Raw genomic sequence first — 19388 nt, 5'->3', positions numbered from 1 at the left:
ATTTTTTTAAACGTCCACTAAATAAATGTTTGTAGTGTATTGGCCACAATAAATACACACAAACTTGATGGAGGGGAGGGAAGTAAAGAAACCACTATCAAGACAAATCTGAGGCTACCGAGAGGAAGAGCTAAGACACAGGTAACAGAAGTCCATTCAAAATCTTTTAAAGGTCAGGCATCCTTCGGAGTTTTCCAAAACACAAAGTTCAAGTTGCTCACATGTCTTCCCATTTTCATTCCAAATCTACTCTCTGAACCATCCTTCTCACTCATTCTCGAAGCAACACTTGCTACACCTTTTCACAAGGACCTGGTATTTCTATAATCTTAAATAATGGTTAAGTCTGAGCCAGGCATTGTGCTAAAACACTTATAAGCACAATTTATTTAATACTCAGTAATAACCCTTTGAGGTATGTACTATCCTCTCTTTATTGATGAGAGAACTAAAACTTAGGGAAATCCTGTAAGTTGGCCACAGTCCTGTAGCTTAGATTTTGTCTCTCCATTCTTATTTCCATATTATTTATCTCCATTATCTAAAATCCCACTTCCGGGCTTCACTGGTGGCGCAGTGGTTGAGAGTCCACCTGCCGATGCAGGGGACACGGGTTCGTGCCCCGGTCCAGGGGGATCCCACATGCTGCGGAGCGGCTGGCCCGTGAGCCATGGCCGCTGAGCCTGCGCGTCCGGAGCCTGTGCTCTGCAACGGGAGAGGCCACAACAGTGAGAGGCCCATGTACCGCAAAAAATTAAAATAAAAATAAAATAAAATAAATAAAATCCTACTTCCTCTGGGCCTAATGCCATCTGACATGCTCGGCAGCCAACACCTTGTGTTGACTCCTCTGCCAGTCCATGCCTTCACACCCACAACCAGCAATCTTCATTTCCACTTTCCTCAGCCTCGGTCTTCATGACCACACCTGAGCCTTTTCATTAGCTAAAAACTGTTCCACCTCTAGTATCATCATAATCCCCAAGATCCTTTTTTCTGACCTCAATCTTCTATCTTTTCACTTCTCCCACTCCCAAGCCACCTATTTTTTGACCTCAATAAAACCTCCAGTGTCGTGACCCCCTCCATTTTCTCCCAATTAGTCTCTTATGGTCCATCACTTCCTACAACATTGATGGAAAATCCTAGTGGTCTCTCCTCACATTCCCTAGAGTACTCATTTCAAACTTGCCATTTCCAGGAGCTATGAAACCATTGCTTCTACCTACCATTTTCAGTAAGCAAATTTTAATTTCCTCCATGAAAAGGAGACTATAATTCAATTTCCTGTTTCCTCTATTACCAATTTATTTGCACACTAATTTTTCTGTGCCAACTCTTGCCTCTATCCAAAGATAATCCCATTCATTTATGCTCTGGATCCTCTTTCCTTTCACCTCCTAAAAGGGCACTGCACATCAGTTACCCTATTTTAATCCTGTTTCACTAAATTCTTCTCAGTTGGTTGGGTCTCAGTATATAAACATGTTAATCCTTAATGGATTAAAAATTAAAAGAAAAAAGCCTCCCCTCAATCCTAGCTCTCCTTTGTATATGCCTTTCTTTTTCCTCCTTCACAGATAATTTTTAAAAGAACTTTTTTCTACACTTGCTGTCTCTTTTACATTGCATATACTTTTTAGATATTTGTCAAATGAAATATAACAAAACTTCCCAAATAGAATTTGCTAATCCTATTTTGGGACAAACATGAAATGCAGGTAATTTTCTGGGAAATGGAGCTGGAGCCAGAGATAACACTCACAGCCCCAGCCTTGAAGAGTAATGGAAACAAAGTCCAGCTCCAGAGGCAGGGTCTCCAGGCAGTGGCACTGGCACAGGTAAAACTGGCCAAGCTAAAATCCATCATGTCTTCAGGGAGCACTAGCAGAACCACACGCAACCTCTGTGACCTGGAACCGTCAGTGTGTGGTTGAGCTGTGCAAAGCAGCACCTGCTTGAGAGGTGAAGAGCACTGAGATCCTACCAAGACTTCACTCACCAGGCTGTGCGACTTTGTGTGGTGTTGTGTCCTCTCAGAGGAAAGAAGGTGTACACATTTTTCTAACTTGCACAAGGACACCAGATGGGTAGCTGTGGCCCTGACCTGGAAACCAGGTCAATGACATGTAGTCAAGCCAGCAGCTTTTAAGATGCTCCAGAGGATTTTTCCTATGTGTCAGATGGGATCAGAAGTTCCCACAAACCAGGAAAATCCAAGTTTTCTACTATCTTTAGACACCTTGACTCCATCCTAGGCTGATAAAATACCAACACAAAATAAATACCTTCTACTTCTTCTCTGGCAAAACTGAGAGAGAAAAAAAGATGTAATCTTAATACTCATGCACATACATGCAACTAGTGAGCACCAAGGTGTAATCAAGCAGAGAATGGCAAACAGAGAGTGGACATTTTTTTAACTGAATTACAAACATAAGACTCACTATTTTCATTCATGGATGTGGATTTTACAAGACAGCATGTTCATTAAATTTACATACATCAAGTTGAGTGGGATAGTTAATGCCATGGAGAGTCAGACTGAATTTAAAATGATTGACTTATTTGGAGAATTAAGTGAATATACAAGCAGCAAATTGAAGATGGTCAGGTGTGAGGAAATTTACCCAAAGAGGGAAAACACTACAGACAGGCAGAAGCACGACTAGAGTTATAAAACGGATCCTGGAAAAACAGTACAATAATGGATCAAAACATTCATAAGGATCAATAAGCATAATATTAAAAGGTAAAAATTGGAAGCACAGCAATATCAAAACCAAACATTCTTATTGTCAACAGCTATCATCTCATTTCAGTAGTGTTCAGTGCTTTGTTTCATGGGTTAAAGCCAAAATAATTGTTCTTGGTAGCAGTTTTGCTAATGTTTTTTTTCACTACAGCCACAAATTGGTTATAAGTTTTAAGAGGTCCACAATGATCCCCTAATTACTTCTCCTGGGACCTCAGAGCTCAACATCCTACAAGAGCAATTTTACCCATACTTCTTCTAAAAGTATAATTCTGTCCTTCACCACACTGGAATTCATCTTCCATATCACACAATGTCAAAAGGTCTTGCTGATGTGTATCCCTACTGAGGAATGTTCTTACTACCATGAGTGGTTTTAGTGCCAAATAAAAACATCAAAGATTTCATGATCTCATTCCAGTTAATTATATACTCCCAAATAGTGCACATTAACTGAATCTCATGTAGTTCTGCAATTTAATATATTGTATTCTTAGATTAGGCTTAAGTAAAATTAGAAAACCTGTAAAAGATAAATACAACCAAAACCCTGGAACTTGGAATTAACTTTATCACTACTTTTTTTAAAATAAATTTATTTATTTATTTTGTTTGTTTTATTTACGTTTGGCTGCATTGGGTCTTCATTGCTTCGCGTGGGCTTTCTCTAGTTGCAGGGAGCGGGGGCTACTCTTCCTTGCGGTGCGCGGGCTTCTCATGGCGGTGGCTTCTCTTGTTGCAGAGCATGGGCTCTACGCGCGCAGGCTTCAGCAGTTGTGGCACACGGGCTCAGTAGTTGAGGTTCGCGGGCTCTAGAGCACAGGCTCAGTAGTTGTGACTCACGGGCTTAGTTGCTCCGTGGCATGTGGGATCTTCCCAGACCAGGGCTCAAACCCGTGTCCCCTACATTGGCAGGTGGATTCTTAACCACTGAGCCACCAGGGAAGCCCTATTACTACTTTATATTGAAGATGCCCATAAATATGCTAAAGCTATAAAACAGCTTATCTTTCTTTGTCCATCATTTTTTACTACGTTCTTATATTAACCTTTATATAATCGTTTCATTTCCTTTACATAACTTTGATTATAAAGAGGTCAGAATTTTTGGTTTCACCAACAGTGGGGTTGGATTCACTGTTCTATCCACAATGTCCTTACTCAATCCCAATTAAAATTAACAGGAAATCAGATAGCTAGCTCATTAACAGGACAGCAGCCATAAAATAGCATTTACCCAGAGACTGACAACAAACTCATAAACGTTGTTATTCGACCGAATATTCTAACTGGAGCTTATAGAAAGAGTGCAAACTATTTCAATTTGAAACCAAATTACAATTTAACCTAATGCCGGTATCAGGGAATAAACAAACAGAGAAGAAACTTAAATATAACTTTTTTTCTCACATGCTATAAATTTTAGCAGAATAGGCAAGAAATGAGATGAATATGCAGCATGCTGCACAACTCTACTTTGGAATATAATCTGGCTGAAACTGTTCAAGCTTATGCATAAGCACCTACAATCACAGGCAACTGTTACGTAATTCAGCAGAAAAGAACACTGCTACTTATAAAAAGGGTTTCATTCACTTATTTGCTTTTCAACTTTTCTAAACAAATGGCCATTCCTTCATAAATTACATAAAGGATAAAATGGTTATTTCACAAAGCACAAAGGCTGACTTTTCTAGAGAAGAAAATAAGAATAAAAAAAAGCCTTCATCGTTTGGAAAGGCTGTACCTGCACACTTCCAAATTAGTGAAAGAGCAAGCTTAAACATTAACATAACCTTTATCCTTTTAAAACTCTCCTTTCTAATCATTTGACTGGTTCCACGAACTCCCACCAGGCAAAATCTAAGGCTCCTAAATCATTTATTTTCTCATTTATCTGGATCTAGAAGAAACAACGAGGCACTGACATTATCCCCCTGACAAACACAACCCATGAATCAAGTTGACAATAGCCTTACACTTCTACCCTCTCTTCCTCCTCCTCCATTTGGATTATTATTTGGATTGCTTTTAAACAATCTTTCCCTGAATTTTTCAATTTCTACCTGAAGGAGAGGGAGATGGGTGACAACTAATAGATCAGAACAAAGCATTACCATAGAACCTCTCTCGTTTTATCTGGTCAACCCAAAATATACTTTTATAGTTTATAAGAAATAGAAAACACCCATGATACAGAAAAGTAGATTTGTAAAAAATGCTAATACTTGAAATAAGCGAACTGCTAGTAGGAATCTATAGCAGTCAATTAGCCCTTAAAGAACTAACACAAACGAGTTTTCCTTGGTGTTTCATTCAGACTCCTGGTGACCCTTAAGACATCACTTTCACATCCAACACAATAGGTGTTCATTTGTCTGACTGAAGAAATAGCTATGCATAAATCTTTAACACCAACAATGAAAGCGGAAAAAAAGATTTAAAAAGAAAAAAGAAAAATTATCTTTAGCGTGTACCCAAAGAGTGGCAATGTGGAATAAAGATAGCAGTAAGAACCCTCCTCCCACCAACTGTACCAAAAAGAATCAAATTCAATTTTATCAGTTCACTTGAGCTCTTCTTTCTTCCTCTGGACCTTATTTTCAAAGATATCTGAGTTGACTACAAAGCAAAGAACACAAAGACATCTCAGTATTTAACTCTATGTGTACTAATTTATGTCTTTTCTTGCTTAGACATGGTATTCACCAAAGCAGAAGAAACAGACTAACTCATTCAACAATACATGAAGTATGCACTGTGAAGACACGAAGGGAACAAAGATGAATAAAGTTAAATGTTCATAGTCCAGTAAAATAGAGTTCTTATGAAAAGATTAGAAAACTGATCTAATGACATAATAAATAAAAGAAAACAGAAATGTATCATACATAGTCACTCATTTAATCAGTAATGGAGGATATACTCAGTTTAAAGGATAAAAATTAGCAGAACTACACGTCAACCTCATTGGAAGGCGAGTCTAGTGAAGGGCTAGCCAACTTAATTCAAATAACTGAAATGTAAAATGAAAAAAAGGCGTTTCCCAAATACTTCAGGAACAGGAAAAAAAAATAATTAACTCTGGGGTTTTCTACTCCAGAAGGAGTAGAAAGGAAAAAGAAAGGAATAAGAATAGGAAAAGATATAAAAATTAGTCACAGATATTCTGATTACATACATAGAAAACTATGAGGAACTCTACAAAGAATAAAAACTGAGAATTCAATAAGATTACTGAATACCAAAAGCAACACAAAAATTAATAATCTTAGTAAAAATGTTAATTTTTTTTAAATACTAGTTACATTTTAGAAATAAACCAAGGAATAAAGCTCATAAAAGATGTACACGACCTCTAGGGAGAAAATTATAAACTTTACAGTTCAGGAACAGAGAAAATCGAAATAAATAAATAGATATAAGATATCCAATGTTCACAGAAAAATTTAATATCACAAAGGCATTTATCCTGTCTAAATCAATAAATTTATTGCTATTCCAGTCAAGATCCCAACAGGGTTTATAATAAAACTTAACTAATTGATTGTAAAATTAATATAAAATCACAAAGGGGCCAAGAAGAGCCAGGACAATTTTGAAGAAGGGAAGGGGGTCCTAGATATGAAGGCTTATTATACAGTTATATTAATTAAGACAATGGATATAAATGCAGAGCTAGACAAACAGACCAATGGACAAAATCAAACCTCAGAAACAAACCTACATATGAGCAATACCTTGATGTATAACAGTGGTGATATTACAAATGATGGACAAGAATGGCTATTCAATAAATTCTGCTAGAAAAACTAGTTATCCATGTAGGAAAAGTATTGTATCCAATCTCTCACATCAGACATTAAGATATCACAATTCTAACAATTTTAGGAATGTAGAAGAACAGATCTATAATGTCAGGATAGAGAAGGATTTCTTAAATAATATACTTATGACATATTTAAGACCGTTTAAAAATCAAAATGGAGCAACTATGGCTCAGGCATCCAAAATGGGGCCAGACCATTGTTGATGTGGTTTCAGACACATTCCTGCATCTCTAAGAACTTGAATTTTCTCTGAGCTGTATCAAACTCAAGAACAGGACCAGCCATTTCAAAACAATATCTCCTAGTATCTGCTAGGTGCACCCTTGTAGTTTTCTAACAGAGAATAACAAACCTGACTCCATATTGTATCTATTCCTTTAGCTCTAACCTTTGTGCTCTGTTGCCTTGCTTAGTCATGCTGACTGTGCACCTTTGTAAAAGAAGTTGCCTATAGCCTGAAATATACATGATAGCCCATTCTTAAGGGTCTGCCTCCCAGGCTTGACCTTTAAGGTATAAAACTTTCATTCCTACAGAGATTAAAAAGTTCCGGAACAGAAATAACATTTGTCTTGTTGAAGATTTACAGGAACATTGTGATCAGACCTAAGGGGACAGCTGCAAGAACAAGGGATTCCTGCACCAAGAAGTTTGCAAAACCAGCCACACCTCCACCTTTTTTAGTATAGAAGCCTGAATTCTAACTTGGGTAAGATGGTTCTTTGGGACCCTAGTCCACCATCTTCTAGGTCTGCTGGCTTTCTGAATAAAGTCACTATTCTTTGCCCCAGCACCTCAGTCTCTCCATTTATTGGCCTGTCATGCAAGGAGCAAGTTAGCCGCTTGGACTCCGTAGCAGTTTCAAAGTCTGTCCCCCTTCACAGTTATGTAATCAGTTCAGACCCCAGCCAATCCCTGATTAACAAGCACCCTTACTTCTTTCTAACTCCAGTCCTAATTCTTGACAGACAACTTATGTAAATAACCTTGCAGGATTTTTGCCTTTATAACCCTCCCCAATTTTGTGGTCCAAAGGAACACAATTCAAATGGTCCTTGAATCTTTATCTCCTGGGCTGCAATCCTAACAAACCCTAAATAAACACCTGTTTATTCAATCAGGTCTCTGTTTCTGAAATTTTGGTTAACAATACAAAAAGCAGAAACCATAAAAGGATTTATAAATCTGGCCACATTGATTCTTACATTTCTATACTTTCATCCATCCTACCACCCCCAAAAGGAAGTAAAAAGACAAGACTCAGACTGGGACAAGATATTTACAACTCATATAAACTGACACGAGCATTAAGGATATGTGATGAATTCTACAAATCAATAGGAAAAAGAAAAAACCCTCAATGGAAAAAACTGGCAAAAGATATGAACAAGAAATTCACAGAAGAGTAAACCAAAGGGCCAATAAGTGTGTCAAGAAATGTTCAACCTCACTTATGATCAAAGAAAAAAAAATTGTTTAAAGTATTAGGTAACCTGTTTATATCCAACAGACTTTCAAAACTTAAAAAGCCTTATTATACCACTGCAAACTCAGTGACATTCTACAAATTAATCAGGTGGAATCTTCGAGTGTCAAATTCATAAGATACAAGATTAAGGACCTCTTCTAGACTGAGGAGATTTTAAAACATGACAACTGAATACAACACACAGTTCTGAACAGGATTCTTTTGCTATAAAGAGCACTGCTGGTACTACTGGTAAAACTTAAGAGCGTGAGGATTAGTTGACAGAAATTGATCAGTGTTAGCCTCCTGATGGTGGTGGTTATATTGTGGTTAAGTAGGAGGATGTCCTTTTTTGTAGACTAATACTAAAATATTAAGGGGTTATGAGGCATTGAGTCAGCAACTTACCAGTAAGTAGTTCAGAAAAAAAGTTTTTTTTCTGTACATTTATCATTAAGACACAGAAAACTTTTTTTTTTTTAACATATAGGAATAAAACCAACAGATTCAGGGTATTGTTCACCTTCGGGAATTAAAGAAGAATGTGATTGAAAGGAGTACACAAAGTATTTCAATTAATTATATATGTTCTATCCTTTTTTGTATACCTCACATACCCTATTTAAAAATACCACTGAACAAAAATAGATTCAACTTGAAAGTACATACTGAAAATTGTTTCAAAATTAACTTTTGAATGCCTTTAGGATTATCTATACTATGTTTCCCCACACTAAAAGCTAAAATATGTATTAAATAGTAGGTCATCTAAGCTCCTAATGCCAATAAACACTTCAAACACATGCTTAAGAGATAATGCTGATGGCATATTATAAATGTGCTCCCTCCTACATTACAATAGAGCCTAGTAAACATCTTCCCAAGAAAAGATTAGATCATTACTATTCATACTTAAGTATTCGTGCAACTTTATTAGACCACTTCTTCCATGCTTACAAATGATGACAGGAAGTCCAGAATTTAAATAATTTTTGTTAGAGTAATTCTGTCATCATTGGCATTCATTTAATGCCTGTTGATGATCACATCTTGATAGATGACCTTTCTTGCAGCTTTCGTTCTCTCAACAGATAGTGAAAGTGAGAAAACAAAAAAAGATATGAATGCATGAAATCTCTCTTCCTATTCATTATTTTAACATTTTTGTGTTATTTAGCAAACTGGCAATTAAAGCTAATTTCCACCTAAACACAGTATTGAAGGTGAAAAGAAATGTAGTCTTAGAAATTTTAAAAGTTAGAAAGATGCACCTAATTCAACAGGCAGTTATTTGCGATGATAAACCAGTTGGATGATGCTGCATGGATTTAATCTAGCAGAGAGACATCTCAAAATAATAAATAAAGGATAAATTACACAAGGGACTTATACACAAGCAGCTCTGAGGAGTGAAAGATCTGTACACGGAACACTGTAAGTCACTGATGAAAAAAGCTGCAGAAGACACAAATAAAAGGAAAAATGTTCTGTGTTCTTGGGTTGGAAGAATTAGTATTGTTAAAATGTTCATCCTACTCAAAGCCATCTATATATTCAATGCAATCCCTATCAAGATTCCAATGGCATTTTTATAGAAACAGTCCTACAATTTGTATGGAATCACCAAAAACCATGAATAACCAAAGCAATCTTGAAAAAGAACAAAGCTGGAGACATCACACTTCTCAATTTCAAACTATATTACAAAGCTATAGTAATCAAAACATTATGGTACTGGTATGAAAACAAACACAAAGAACAACAGAACAGAATCAAGAGTCCAGAAATAAACCCATGCATATATGGTCAACTAATATTTGAAATGGGAGCCAACAGTACTCAATGAGGAAAGATAGTCTCCTCAATAAAGGAGGAAAAACTGGATAATCACATGCAAAAAAAAAGAAAGCAAGAATAGAAAGAAACTGGACTCCACCTTATACCACTCACAAAAATTAACTCAAAATGGATTAAAGACTTAAATTTAAGACCTGAAACGCTAAAACTCCTAGAAGAAAACATAGAGGAAAAGCTCCTTCATGTTGGTTTTGGCAATGAGTTTTTTGAACATGACACCAAAAGTACAAGCAACAAAAACAAAAATAAACGTGAAGGATTTCATCAAATTAAACAGCTTCTGCACAGCAAAAATAAAAAATCAACAAAATTAAAAGGCAACTTATGAAATGGGAGAAAATATTTGCAAACCACATATCTGGTAAGAAGTTAATATCCAAAATACATAAGGAACACATATAACTCAAAAGCAAAGAAACAAAATCTGATTAAAAATGGGAAGAACTAAATAAACATTTTTCCAAAAAGGTTAAACACATGGCCAATAGGTACATGAAAAGGGACTCAACATCATTAATCATCAGGGAAATGCAAATCAGAACCACAATGGTTATATCACCTCACATAGTCAGAATGGCTGTTTTCAAAAATATATATAACAAGTGCTGGGGAGGATGTGAAAAAAAAGAACCCTTACACATTGCTGGTGGAGTGTAAATTGTCATAACCACTATGGAAAATAGTACGGAGGTTCCTCAAAAAATTAAAAATAGAACTATCATATGATCCAACAATTCCACTTCAAAGGATACAAATTTACAGTTATAAAATGAATAAATTCTCAGGATGTAATGTACAGAATGGTGACTCTAGTTTAAAAAAATATTACATAGTTGAAATTTGCTAAGAGAGTAAACCTTAAAGTTCTCACCACAGGGAAAAAAATGATAATTATGTGAGGTGATGGACGTGTTAACTGACCTTACTGTGGCAATCATCTTAAAAAATATACCTCTATCAAATCATCACATTGTATACTTTAAGCTTACACAATGTTAAATGCCAATTTTATCTCAATAAAACTGGAAAAAAATAAGAAAATAAGTTCAGTTTCTGGTTTGTTGAGGTTTAACATTTCTTAGAGAGCTTGACTATAGCTGCTCTTTGCAGAAGACAGAGCAAAGGGTCAGAATATAGGGAATATTCTACAGCATGAAAGGGTTCCAATCCCCTAGAAGGAGTGTGTAGGGAACAATTGATAAAGAAAAGACAAGAGGGACAGAGGCAACACTCAGAGGAAATAAAAAGAAGAGGAGGCATGGAAAGTAAACTCGTATGAATTGGCTAGAGAGGAGAAAAATCAGGAAAAGGAAAAAAGTGTTACGGTACCCAAAGGAAAAAGAGAAACACAAACAAGAGGTCAGCTGTGCTGTGTTACATGTTGCAAACAGGATCTGATGATTGGAAAGGCACTTACAGTTAGAGGGGTAAACATCTACAGCAAAACAACAGCAAAAATGAAAAGTTATTGGTAGAAAGAGCCAGAGTAAACTATTCTTTGTGGAGGACAGGCTCTGAATGGAACAAGATAAAGGACAGGAGCTGTGGTAAAGGACACATGAGCTTCCCATGGACAGGATATGGATCCCAGGGAGAAGCAGGCCCGGGCCATCTAAGAGATACTGCATCCCGAAGGTGACCCCACCAGAGGAATGGTCTCATGGAAGCCTGGGGCAGAAGGCCAAAGGAGACGTCACCAGTGACAAGGGAATTATAGGTGAGACTGGGAGCAGGGGAGCCATGAAAATACCACAGGAGAAAGGAATCCACATTTGTAATCCCCTAACCTCTGACAGGCAAAATGGTCCCCCAAAGATATCCATGCCCTAAGCCCTGGCTTCTGTAAATACGTCAGATGACATGGCAAAAGGGACTCTGCAGATGTAATTAAGGTTACAAACTTTAAAACAGGGAAATTATTTTGGATTTTCTGGGTGAGCCCAAGCTAATACATAAACCCTAAAAAGCAGAGGACTTTCTCCAGATGGAGGCAAGAGATGCCACAGAAGGGGAATTCAGAGAAATTCTAAGTGTGAGATGTTGTGATGTATCTGAGATGTAAGGGCCCATGTGAAGGATAGGAAAGAGGCCTCTCAAAGCTAAGGCAGCCCCCAGAGGACAATCAGGGAGAAAACTGAGACCTCAGTCCTACAACATCAGGGAACTGGACTCTGCCAACAAAATGAAATCAGAAGAGGATTCTCCCCAAAGCCTCTGATAAGAGCCTCCGACACTGACTTCAGCCTGGTCAGCCTACAGAAACCAGCTAAGTCGACCTGGACTTCGGCCTACAGAACTATGAGACAATACAGTGGTGTGGTTTTAGCCACCAAATCTGTGGCAATTTGTCACAGCCAGCAATAAAACTAACACAACATCCCACGGCACCAGTGCTAGATTATAAATACCCTCAGCCAGCAAAGTATTTTTATTCCTCCTCCCCTCATCTCCAATGTCATCCTGGAGGAGATAGGTTCAGTCTGGAGAGCAGGAAAGAAGGGAACTGCAGTGTGGGGAAACAGAGCAGAGCCCACCAGAGCCCCAAGCACAGCCATGACCACGGTCCCAAGCATGGCCCCAAGCACGGCCCCGACTACAGCCCCAAGCACGGCCGCAAGCACAGCCCCAAGCACGGCCACAACCACAGCCACAACCACAGCCACAACCACGGCCCCAAGCACAGCCACTACCACAGCCCCAAGCACAGCCACAACCACGGCCCCAAGCATGGCCCCAAGCATGGCCCCGACTACAGCCACAACCACGGCCCCAAGCACGGCCACAACCACGGCCACAACCACAGCCACAACCACGGCCCCAAGCACAGCCACTACCATAGCCCCAAGCACAGCCACAACCACAGCCCCAAGCACGGGCCTGACCACGGCCCCAAGCACGGCCACGACCACAGCCACGACCACAGCCTGCACTGGAGGCTTTAAGTGGAGCAGCCTTGAAAGAGGGAAAGTGAGAGGCTTTCTCTGGATAAAAGTTAACTTATTTAAATTAAACTAGGGCTTTCATTATCTGAAAGCAAACAGAAAACTCTGGGACCTACAGTGAATTTTATCCAGGGGCAGGAAAGAATAAGCTGAAAGAGCTGGTTTAAAGGGGCAATGGCTGGAACAAACAAGTCACTTTCAATCTGTACCTACCATGTTCACCTCAGTCAAAAAGCCAGCTACACAGATCTACTGTGAGTTCAAGAGCAACCACTGAAATTTGACGTCCATAAATCAAAGCTGTATACACAGCAATGCTCACACAACTATTTCACATACCTAAGATCTAAAGAGAAACCAAGATGAGCTTTCAGATAAAAACTCTGCTTTCACTGGATGACAAACAGGGAAAAAAAGCCCTTAAGAAGTAGCATAACTAAAAATTCATCACTACTTTTAAAAAGTGCACTGAAAATGTTACCCAGCGACCAACTAAATTAATTTCCTAAATAAAAGTGAAATGAGTACAAATGTTGAAGGATTACACTGTACTTCGCATTCATTAAGTAATCAAGTCAACACACTGTCTTTCAAAGGACCGTCTTGAGGAGGGAAAAGAGGTGTTCTTCAAAACAAAGATTTTACTTCATGAAAAAAATCATCTAAGTACCTTTGATAACGTTAAACAAGATTTTTTTAAACTGTACAATGCCAAAACAAAGAATCTAGATACAACTTCTAAATGAAACCTCATTTTGGCAAATGCCAAAAAATGAAAATGGCAGATTATTCAATGTTGCTTCCTCAAAAGAATTTTTATTAATAAAAATGGTACAGAGAGGTGCAAGCCAAAAATAAAACCCAACCTAAATCTAGCATCCTCCCCAGATATAAAAACAGCTTTAAATTTGTCAAAGGTGTGGTATCCCACCTGACAAGCCTGAGAAATATCACTAGTCCACATTTAAAGGCGAAAGACCCTTCTCAGCTTTAGAATCTCCAGCAGGTTTTCCCTGCATTGACCACTGTGATATGGTCAAGGTATCAGAAGGGGAGAAAAAGAAAAAAAAAAACCTTTATTTTTTTTAAAGCCTTTAGTTGTGACAAACTCACTCATTAGCAAGTTGGGCAGCTCTGAGAAAGCAATCATTCATTTTACTTCTGCTGAGTAAAGTGAGTTCGACTGCAAAAGATCTTCTGCCAACAAGGAGACCTGTTTAAGATTTAACAAGTGGGGCTTCCCTGGTAGCGCAGTGGTTAGGAATCCGCCTGACAATGCAGGGAACACAGGTTTAAGCCCTGGTCCAGGAAGATCCCACATGCCACGGAGCAACTAAGCCCGTGCACCACAACTACTGAGCCTGCGCTCTAGAGCCCGCAAGCCACAACTACTGAAGCCCGCGCGCCTAGAGCCCGTGCTCCTCAACAAGAGAAGCCACCGCAATGAGAAGCCCGCACACTGCAACGAAGAGTGGCCCCCACTCACCGCAGCTAGAGAAAGCCCGCGGGCAGCAACAAAGACCCAACACAGCCAAAAATAAATAAATAAAATTAATTAATTGATGTAAAATTTTTTAAAAAAAGATTTAACAAGTGATCTGGCCCAGTTATTAAAATGTGTAAACACTTCAAAAATGCCAAAATCCATCTGCCCTGTTCATACAATTAAAATTGATACTCTTAGCTAGGAGAAGGGTAAGAAAGACTAACAGAAACATACTTCTAAAGTCATCATGTTCAGAACAGAATACCATCAACTGTGTTCTGTACTTCCTAGGTAGTGGTACTTTAACAACTACTAGCTGCGGTAAGCCTCCATAAATGTCTAACATCACTGGCCTACTTGCTTTACTTACTCAGATGACACCAGCAATTCTGAACCAAAAGAAAAATTTTTCTTAACAAGGCAGTCACAAGTGAACCAAAAAAGTACCATTCCAGAATCTCACAGATAATTTAGGTAGTGGTTCCACATATGATACGTGAATGAGGGGGCACTTTATTATCTTGAGTCCTCAAAGGTAGTCTTGAAGAAATCTACCTTATACAAGTCTCATTGACAGATGCAAAGGCTAGCAAAAATGGTTACGTTCTTTTGTTCTAGACTGAAATTATATCAACTTGTGGTGATAAAAGAATTACAAAGGCACACCCCAAATTCAGTGAGCTCAAGTGCAGATTTAACTGTTGCAGGACTATGCAAACCTGGTTATCGTGAGAACTGAGAAAGGACCCAAACAAGGTCCAAAAATCAGCACACTTAACAATGCACACAGCAGAGAGCTGTGACCATCATTCTCAAATGCAACCGACCCAGACAGACCACTTAGATAATCCATTTAAGGCAAAAAGTATATCATTTGATACTTTAGAGGTTTACGTTTTTATGTATTTCTGTGTAAAACAACTGGTATGACATTTTTCTTCGGATTCTTAATTTTGTAATCCTAAAACTCTCTATGCCTTAAGTACTATCTTAGTGACATCAGAAATCACCTATGGAACCTGAGTTTCAGACATGTGTGGTTCCATTAATATAAGCCGAAGCAAAGGCTTTTTTTTTACATCAAACGTTATATAAGGAATCAAAATTCTTACCATCATCTTTTCAAAAAGCTCTAAGACTTCCTTCTCTGACAGTGGCTTTGGAATGTTTTCATTCATCTCTGAAGAGCAATCATTGCTTGAAAATGCAGTCTTCAGGTTGGAAAGTGGAGTCCTTTCTTTCTTGCTCCCTGGAATTCTTATGCTGGCAAATCTGTCCAGCTATGAAGAAAGATAAAATAAATAGCACACACGTAAGTATTCTCTTCTCCAACATTATTTACCTAATTCCCAAAATGAAAAAACAAACAGGGTCAATTACATTATCACTGTGATTTCATCAGGAGGCTTTCAATTAATTCAGCACTTAATCTTTAAAATTAAAAGAAATAATAAATATAAAAATAAGAGTCTTCATAACCATCCTGTCTAATGGCAGAAGAGATACACAACCTCAAAAGATTCCTTCTAATCTTAAGATTATAGAATTAAGAGTCTAATGAGTGACGTTTGCTTTACAGATTAACAAATTAAGCATTTTTACAAAGGTAACTTAGCTAATTTAGTGGTTGGCATTCTAACTAGTACTCAGTGTCCTGCCCCCCAGCCCCTCATCCAGTGTCCTTTTCATAGTACAGACTATGGGGTGGGGAGGTGGGGGAGCAGGGCATGATTTAGGCATTTTAAAAATTGACTTTTACTTACAGCTCCATAACTTGTTGGCCTGATAGACATCACATTTCTCTTTATTCAGGTTGGTCTGTATTTGAACTTCATGAACAACTATAGAGTAGCTAAAGCCTCAGGAAATAAAACTGGATTTTTGCTGCAATGAGATTTCTTCTACAATTATATCATCAAATAGTCCACGGATATTTGAAAATGCATAGACTAGTTTACAAAGTTAATTGTTCATTCATTGAAAATTGCTTGAATTTCACAAGTTCTATTCCTAACAGAGAACCCAGACACATACAGTGTTTCAAGTGGTAACCAGCAAAAAAGGTAAAGAAGTGTGTACTTAAAAAGCACAATGATTCTGGAATTGTTCAGCATAACTGTGCACACATTAAGCTACTATTTGCACCATATATATGTGTAGTACATAGTCCTGTACTATTCATTGTAGTAGCTACTAGCTATGTGTGGTTATTTAAATGTAAATTAAATTTTTTAATTCAGTTCCTTAGTTGCCCTAGTCACATACCAAGTGCTCAAGAACCACAAGAGACTAGTGGTTCCCATATTGGCCAAAGCACACAAAGTACATTTCTATCATGACAGAAGGTTCTACTGGATAGGGCTACTACAGCCCTTTAAAGAAATATAACACTTAAAATTCTGCTTAAAAGGACAGTAAGTCACAGTATTGATTATTCACTTCACTAAAGAAATAGGACTTTTTTCAAATAATGATATGCAAAGATAATAATGTTTATCTTTCAAAATAGGTCTTGAAGTTCACTTTGGAGATAATCCTTAGGAAAAACACCATGTACTATACACTCACACATGGTCCATCTAACATGAACTAAACATTAAAGTACTAACAATATGACAGCTTCTGGCAGGATTACAAGGTAGTCACAAAACACCACTGCTCTCATCCTAACAACAAAAGAAGCCAGATACCCTACAAAATAGTACTTGCTACTGTTTTCAACCCATCAGGAAGCTGAGGAAACAAGAAAACCTGTAAGAACTAAATACTGGGACGTGACAAACTGCTTTTATCCCTGACGAACAGCTGAAGAAAAATAAAGGTAAAGAAAAACCAGCCAAGTCTTTTTTATGAACTTTGACAGCTGCATGGGTACTGGCATGAGAGATTAGAATTCCAAGGGCCTCGGTCATGAAGCCCCAACCATGGAGCAAGCCTGCACCCTCCTACCAACTCTTTCCCTCAAGTCTTCACCAGCTACACGGGGTAGGAGGCCAATGGCTGGGGGCAGAGCAGGAAAGCTGAGCGGGATGCTTGCTCCCTGAGGCATGAAAGGTCTCTCCCAATGCAAAGGAGCTGCTCTCCGAAGGCTCTGGACCAGACAGAAGACCTGAGAGAAATCTAGGCCTTCTCAGAGCACACAACAGCTGAGCACAGCTGACAGAGAGCACACGAAGGCTGGGAGCAGGATAACAGGTCTCTCTGAAGAAACAGAGAGACAGCAATGGAACTGAAAACAAAAAAGAGAATGCTACAGTAACCCTAAAGATGGGCATCAGGACTTTAAAGCAGAAAGAAATATTCCACGGTTTTCAAAGCTAAAGTTCAGTTGTAATGTCAAAAAGCAGATTTCCAGAATCTCATTAGCACTCAGATCCTAAGCCCTCAAAACATCTGAGGCCACAGATGAGCTGAATAAAAAACCGAAGCAGCAGGAAACCAAATGCAGCTCAACTAGAGATCATAGTGACTCAGACCCCATTCCAACAGCCTGAAAGAAGGGCATGCCCTTTCTTGGAAGCAAATATTATTTAATTTCTACTGTAATTAAATAAAACGTCCACCATACAATCAAATATTGCTAGACACACAAAGAAGCGAGAAATGCGCCCATAGTCAAAAGAAATCACCTAGAGATGGCCCAGAGGGTAGAATTACTAAACAGACTACTTAAAATAAGATTTATAAAAATATGCTAAAGGATGTAATGAAGAGTGGCCAACATGCATGAAGGATGGAGAATTTCAGCAGCAAACCATGGATACTATTTTTTTTTAACTATTAGAATGAAAAATGTATCAGAAATGAAGAGTTCATTAGATGGCCTTAACAGAACCTGAACATTGCTGAGGAAAGAATTGGTGAACCTAAACACATATCAATAGAAAGAATCTAAACTGAAACAAAAAGGAAAAAAAAAATGGGAAAAGGGAAAAAAAAGGATAGAGTAACCACAGTCCGTGATACAATATTAAATGTTGTAACATAGGTGTAACTGGAGTCCAGAAGCAGAAGAGAGAGGCTAGATAGATAGATAGATAGATAGACAGACATATACATATATCAATTCACAGATCCAAGAAGCTCAGCAAACCCCAGAAAGAATGCTAAAATAACAAACAAAAACCAAACAAACAAAAACAGCTAGAAGCCTCATAGTCAAACTGCTGAAAATTAAAAATAAATGGCAAACCACAAAAGTACAGCCAGAGAAAAGAAGACATTATATATAAAACAAAAATGATACAAATGAAAATTTCTCACCAGAAACAATGCCAGCAAAAGACAATGGAATGGCATCTTTGAGGTACTGAAAGAAAAATACCCTTATCCTAGAATTCTATGTTTAGTAAAAATACTTTTCATAAATAGAAGCAAAAGAAAGACATTTCCAGACAGACAAAAGCTAGAGAATCTGTCGGCAGCAGATCTCCTCTACAAAAAGTGTCAAAAGAAGCTTTTCAGGCAGAATTGATGGAAATGGAATCCCATATTTACAAAAAGAAATGAAGAGCAATGGAGAGGTTGCTCTATTAGAAGTTGGTGATACAAAGATAAATGAGCTATTTAGAACGTAAATAACAAATAACAGTCCAGTGGAGGAGACAAGCACATAGACAGGTAATTATAAAGCTATGTAGACAATGTAGCAAGAAGTGTATACAGTGTATCACAGTAGCAAAGAAGAGGGCCCTCTAACTCACCAACATAAACTTTCCCTGCTTTGAAATAACCCAGAAACATAAAATTATCTCCACATGAATATATGTCCAGAAGTTATGTCTCTATGTACATCAGTACTCCAATCCTTGATACTTGTTTTAAAAAACTAGGGACACCCAACAGCTGTTTTAAGAAATGGAGCTGGTTCCTCTGTCTGTCTTCTGAATCACTATACTTCATTGCCATCATTTCTACACATGTAACATCAATTCTTGAGTGTAGAAACTATGCTAACTCCTCTTCACACACCACACACACACAAAAAAAGTTAATTAATATGCTAAACTTATAATGAAGTGAAATTAAGCAAAACATCATTAATGCAACA

At 38.0% G+C, this 19388-nt stretch overlaps 1 protein-coding gene across 4 annotated transcripts in view; it reads right to left on the bottom strand.

The window, feature by feature from the left end:
* Window positions 1-19388, bottom strand: part of DIAPH3 (diaphanous related formin 3) — a 548620-nt gene that overhangs the window by 477397 nt on the left and 51835 nt on the right. For 3 of the 4 annotated variants that reach the window (XM_029210108.1, XM_029210109.1, XM_029210110.1), the window contains one exon: window positions 15451-15618. The exons of the other annotated variant lie outside the window; for it this stretch is intronic. In XM_029210108.1, the coding sequence (XP_029065941.1) occupies window positions 15451-15618 (168 nt within the window). The remainder of the gene's footprint in view (window positions 1-15450; window positions 15619-19388) is intronic. 4 annotated transcript variants of the gene reach the window in all.

The sequence above is a fragment of the Monodon monoceros genome, unplaced genomic scaffold, assembly GCF_005190385.1.
Source record: "Monodon monoceros isolate NGI ecotype Baffin Bay Population unplaced genomic scaffold, NGI_Narwhal_1 Super_Scaffold_8, whole genome shotgun sequence".
Lineage (NCBI taxonomy): Eukaryota > Metazoa > Chordata > Mammalia > Artiodactyla > Monodontidae > Monodon > Monodon monoceros.
Note: the sequence above shows the minus strand (reverse complement) of the source record. Positions and strands in the feature narration are given on the sequence as shown.